General features: G+C 37.1%; 1 protein-coding gene across 9 annotated transcripts in view; it reads right to left on the bottom strand.

Moving 5' to 3' along the window:
- ARHGAP12 (Rho GTPase activating protein 12) overlaps positions 1-6,307 on the bottom strand; it is a 199,358-nt gene that overhangs the window by 12,528 nt on the left and 180,523 nt on the right. For all 9 annotated transcript variants that reach the window (XM_015571421.1, XM_006775190.2, XM_015571424.1 and 6 more), the window contains 2 exons: positions 5,464-5,562; positions 2,514-2,616 (listed from right to left, as the gene is read on the bottom strand). In XM_015571421.1, coding sequence (XP_015426907.1) covers positions 2,514-2,616; positions 5,464-5,562 — 202 coding nt within the window. The remainder of the gene's footprint in view (positions 1-2,513; positions 2,617-5,463; positions 5,563-6,307) is intronic.

Below are 6,307 nucleotides of genomic sequence, written 5' to 3' on the forward strand. Positions count from 1 at the left end.
CACTGTCAGTGGCAGGGGGCTTCTTCCTGCTTTCCCTTTCGCCTCCCTGCATTGTGCCTACATATGCAAATTAACCGCCATCTTTGTTGTCAGTTAACTGCCATCTGAGTTGGCAGTTAATTTGCATATAGCCCTGATTAGCCAATGAAAAGGGTAGCGTTGTACGCCAATTACCATTTTTCTCTTTTATTAGTGTAGATACTCGAGGCCCAGTAAACGAATTCATGAATGGGTGGGGTCCAGCCAGCCCACCCCAATTGGGGTCGATTGGGGCTGGCAGGGCCGATCGGGGGTGGGGCCACAGGAGGTTTTGGGGGGCCAATAGGGGCCCAGATTGGGCCAGCTGACCACCACAGTGTGCGTCCTTGTGATTGGTCATTCCAGTCGCTGGGTTTTTATATATATAGATACAACTTATCTTCTTTAACTCTCCATCAGTTTTAGAAGATTAAAAAAAAAACAAACCCAGCAGCACTAGCCAGTTTGGCTTAGTGGATAAAGAGTTGGCCTGTGGACTAAACGGTCCCGGATTCAATTCTGGTCAAGGGCACATACTTTGGTTGCAGGCTTCTCCTTGGCCCGGGCCCTGGTCAGAGCTTGTGCAGGAGGCTACTAATCCATGTGTTTCTTTTACATCAATGTTTCTCTCTGTCTTTCCCTCTCTCTTCCACTCTCCCTAAAAATCAACGGAAAAATACCCTCGGGAGAGGATTAACAAAGTAACAAAATAAAATGAAAGACCAGCAAAAAAATCATCCTATATAATAAAGACCTAATATGCTAATTAGACTGGACAGCAGAACTACCTTCCGGAATGACCATCTAGAATGACCAGTGGGTGGGGGCGGGGCCAGCAAACCTGTGCCACTAGGCCAGCCATGGCAGTCCTGGCACTCCCCACTTCTACAGAGGGGGCGGGAGAGGCAGAAGCTTGGGCCTGGTCCCAGCATTGCCCCTTTCTCAGAGGTGGCAGGAAAGGCGGTGGCGTGGTCCTGGTGCCGCGCCTTCCACAGAGGTGGCTGCAGAGGTGGCGGGAGAAGGGGCTGCATGGTCCTGGTCCCGCACCTTCCACAGAGGAAGTGTGTGAGGGGGCGGTGCAGTTCCGGAGCCTCCGCACAGGCAGCAGAGGGCATGACTGCGGCACCTCAACCTCCCATGGACCCTCCCCTGGCTGGTCTGGCCTCGGATCACGCTCCCCCACCAGTGGGTGGGCAGGGCCCAAGCTAAGGAGCAGCGAACCCGGCTTCTGTGGTTGAGCTGCGCTCCTATCCCCCGCACCCATGCTCAGCCAGAAACCAGGCTCATGGCTGGTGAGTGCAGAGATGGTGGCAGGAGCCTCTCCCACCTCTGTGGCAGGCGAGTAGTAAGGAGCGAGGGATCCTGAACTGCGAGAACCCCAGATGGCAAGAGGGATGTCTGAGTGCATGCGGACATCCCCTGAGGGGTCCCAAACTGTGAGAGGGCACAGACTGGGCTGAGGGACACACCCCCCCCAACCCCATGCATGAATTTTGTGCACTGGGCCTCTAGTAAACCATAAACCAAAAAATTCCTATTCTTCCCTATCCTTACTATACTAGGTAGAGAGAGAAAACTATCTTAATTATTCATAGTTTAGGCTAAGTCTCATCATAATTATCTATCCTCTGAACTAATTCTTTGGAAAATGTTGTATACTGCCTTTAATGCTGATTTCTTTTTTTATTATAATAACAATTCAAAAAGTAAATATCTTGAAAAATAAATACATTTGAGGAAACAATATATTAGTAAAGAATTAAAATAAGAGAATTTGTATGTTTACACTGTTATATGGTAACAATGTCAATAATAGGCTTAAACTTCATTGGAATATGAGAGAACAAAAGTAGAACTGATTTTCTAATCACTCAGTTAATTTGAAGGCTAAAAATACATTCTTAGTTATATGTGGATTTATTAAAATAGATTTAATAAAGTTCAGTGTCATAGCTAATGGTCTATTTAAACAAGGTAATTCACAAGACAATATTTTCTTAAAACTGCTGGCCTAGCTCTGGTTCTTTATGTACATAGGATCTGGAGATATGGGTGCATGCACCTGTACTTGCACAGACATATCTTAGTCTGGAGATGGCTGCCTGATGTCCAGTATGGTATATATCCCCATGACTTTTGAGTTTTTAAAGTTTAAGATTCTATCTAGAATCACAAACAGTAATTACATATTTTTAAATCAATAAAGTTCAGCTTCCGAGAGACATCAAAAAAAGTTCATCCTAATATATATTTTTTCTCTTTAAGTATCACAGTCCCTCAAAATTAATATGATGCTCTAGAGATGCATACAATGAGGTTGAAAAATAACAATGAGTTAACAAGGAGAGTATTACAACATTGAACTTGCAAGTACTTAATCTTATAACTTTTTTATAACATTGGAGATTTCACTCAGCTTTTATATATTTTTTAAAATCTTTGAAAGAGAATAAGCTCACTCAAACCACTAGCCAAATAGATAAAGAGTAACTTACAACGAAGTTTTCTAGGATCCTTATGGTCTTTTTCTTTATCTTGTTTTTCTATTCCTGGTGAATCTGGTGTTTCCTCTTCAATTGCTTCATCAGTTTCTACTGTCTATGGGTTGGAGATTTCGCAAACATGCATTACTTTGGATATTACTTTAGATGTAACAGCATAATTTTCAGAATAATCAGTGACTAACTTTCCAAATTATTTTAGGGAACCAATTAGCATATAACAGGTATGATTTAGATATTTGACAAATCATTTAAATTAGTCTGTTTTTTCTCCTTAGATGTTATTAATTCTGAATTTCCAATAAGAAAATTTACTGATAATTCACAGAACAATGGATTTACACTAACGGTGAAGTGATCTTGCCTCATTTTGATTAACTGCATATGAGTGTCAATAATAGCAGTTAAAAAGTCAGGCTACAATCTATGGTGCTAGAACAAGATGAAGCTACATTCTGAGAAAATGGCACAAGATAACTACACTTTGTGTCAATAGTTAAGCATTATTCAGACTCATGGATGTTAGGATTTGAAAGAAATCCTAGGAATCTTAATTTAAGGTCTAACCACTTTTATAGGTTAAAAAACTGGATTGAGTTCTCAAAGCCAACCTTGCTTTTTGCCTTCCACACTGAGGTCTTTATTCCACCAAGAATTTATTTTTCTGTATCATGTAAGGAAAGGCTCAAATTTCTTCTTGGATATCCAGTTGGCCCAGCATCATTTACTAAAAAATTTATTCTTACTCACTAATCTACAGTGCTATATCTGGCATAAAGTGTCCAAAGATATGGGGTCTATTCCACAGGTCTTTGTATCTATCCTGTTATGGATATAACATTCTATTAAGTAATATAGCTTTACGAAGTCTTGGCATATGATAGAGCAAGTCCTTACACTTTCTTCTTCAAGAATGTCTTGGACACTTTTAGCCCTTTGCATTAGAATAAGCTTCTCAAGTTCTAGCAGAAAACCTAATGGGATTTTGAGTGAGATTCAAAAATCTCAAATTTATAAATCATTTGGAAATATATTGTATCTTTACATTATTGAGCCTTTTAATCTATGAATATAATATGCTTCTCATTTAATTAGGTTTTCTTCAATGTCCCTCCATAAAGTCTTGTAATTTTCCCTGCAAAGGTCTTGCAGATCTCTTGCTACATTCATTACTTAGTATCTTTTGCCACTTTGTAAATGGTACATGTTTTAAAATTTCATAGTAATAAGTTCCTCTCTTTTCATCTGATTTATCCCCTGATCCTATACAAAGAAATGGAAGCATATACCATGATCATGGATTGGAAGAATTAACATCATTAAAATGTCTACACTACCAAAAACAAGCTACAGATTCAACACGATCCCTATTAAAATACCAATGGCATACTTTACAGAATTAGAACAAATACTCTGAAAATTTATACGGGATTACAGAAGACTCAGAATAGCTGCAGAAATCTTAAGAAAGAAAAATAAAGTAGAAGGGATCACAATACCAGATATCAAACTATACTACAAAGCCATTATAACCAAAATAGCCTGGTACTGGCACAAGAACAGGCATATAGACCAATGGATCAGAACAGAGACCCTAGAAATTGACCCATACCATTATGGTCAATTAATATTTGATAAAGGAGGTAAGAATACACAATGGAGTAAAGACAGTCTCTTCAATAAATGGTGTTGAAAAAACTGAACAGATACATGCAAAAAGATGAAACTAGACCACCAATTTACACCATACACAAGAATAAACTCAAGGTGGATAAAAGACTTAAATGTAAGGCATGAAACCATAAAGGTCTGTACATGGTTTCAGGAATAAATGGGAAGAAAGGGAAAAGATTCAGAAATATCAGACAGCATTAGAAAGTGGAAAGGAAGAATGGAGAGGGAGGTTTGGAGGAAGATTTGGAGGGAGGGAGGTTTGGAGGGAGGAAGGAAGGGAAGGAGGGATAAATATGAGTCATTCGATAGAGGAGGTAAAAGAGGAAAAGTTAAAGCATACTCAGATTCTATATCTGGGTGTTTTGAAATGAGGGAATCGTAAAATTGTAGAGCTTGAAAGGATACTTAGAGGCAATCAAATCCAGCCTCTCTATTTTATAAGTAAAATACTGATGCCCATAGAGGTAGAATACCTTAATAAGATCACAAAATTCATTAATTATGGGCATCACCTATAAATTCTCTGATAGACATCTTAATCTCTACCAAAGCCAGTGATTCCCAATTTTTTTTCTGTCTCTGATTAGTTTTAAACTGTTAACACATTCTCTTATGTATTCATTTTCAATTTTGTCACTGACATGTGATCCTTATTTAGGAGCCATGCCCCATATGGTGAATGGGTAAAAAATATAGCTCTGAGTATAAATCTGCAGTTCTTTTTGGTTGCTATATATATAAGAAGAAATTTATCAGGAACATGAGGGCACTAGTTGGGGTATGAAGGAGAGCTAGAACATCTGAGAATACCTTGGGGTATTGGGGATTAGAGAGGTGTCACTAGTAAAAAAAAAAAAAGCATGCTAATTAAGAGACTACAGATTCATTCATTTCACAATTTTGCCTCGGACCTGTTTCCACCAAATAGTACTATTTCCAACTCATTCACTCATTGAATAAATACTATGCACTAGGCATAGTGTAAATGTCCCTTCTTCTTGAACTATTTCTTTTTGGACCAATGCCTCATGTGAAAATTATTTACAATATTTTAAATAGTTAGACACTATATAAATGAGAATGCTAAAGCATTCACCAGCTCCTGGGAGTTACTAAAGTGACCACCATCTTACCCACCTCTGTCAAAATATATATTAAGAATGTGTTTTTTTCACATATAAATTGGAACTTAGATATGCAATAACCAATTAGAAAACCAAAATGAAAAGCTGCTCTGAAGTAAAAAAATTTACCTAAGTCAAACACATACCTGATTATTGATAGTAGTACTAAGAACTTTAAACCAATCATTAATAACAGTGTCATTATCAGACTGAATTAGCAGTTCTGTTCCTTGACGGGTTTTCAGCTTTACAGAAAATGAAAAAGAAAGAAAATTTAAAAAGAGAGAGTATGGTTAGTGCTTTCAACCAAATAAATGAATACATTTAATTCAAAATCTAAAAAATCACAAGCAGAACATTAGAAGCCATATAATATATTATGTGATGAAAGGTTTAAGTACTACACAGTAATGGAATATCTCTTATTTTAGTATAAAATAATATCAGCTGAATTCTTTTATAAAATGTAAAGTTTTTCTCACAATAAATTTTCAGTGAAAACCTTAATTTAGGGTCCCAAATTCCATTACACAAATGACAACACTTACTGAAATATAATATACTTTATCATTAAAAAATATGTTTAAGTATCAAAGCCATACATTTTACATTAGAACTGAAACATAATCCATAAAACTTAAGATATTTTTATATAAAACTGAGAAATTCCCCCCCTCTGGTTAAAAAAAAATAAATGTAGGGGAAAATGTACAAAGAGTTAGACTTCCATTATTTCCTATTTAATAGAAAATATAATGGCTTAGTACAAAGATAGCACAGATGACATATGTCATATCCTTTTGGGCAGAAATATTACTAAATTTACTGAACTGTCAAATCATGAACTAACTCAAGTAAGGATACTATTGTATTATGGTATCTGAAGGCAATAACAATTTATGTATAATTTCTTTGTTCAAAGTTTCCTACAATTGCTTAAGGTAAGGTAGTTGGAGAAAGCAATCCCATTTTCTGGTTGATAACTTTTTT

This window comes from Myotis davidii, unplaced genomic scaffold (genome assembly GCF_000327345.1).
Source record: "Myotis davidii unplaced genomic scaffold, ASM32734v1 scaffold909, whole genome shotgun sequence".
In the NCBI taxonomy this organism is placed as follows: domain Eukaryota; kingdom Metazoa; phylum Chordata; class Mammalia; order Chiroptera; family Vespertilionidae; genus Myotis; species Myotis davidii.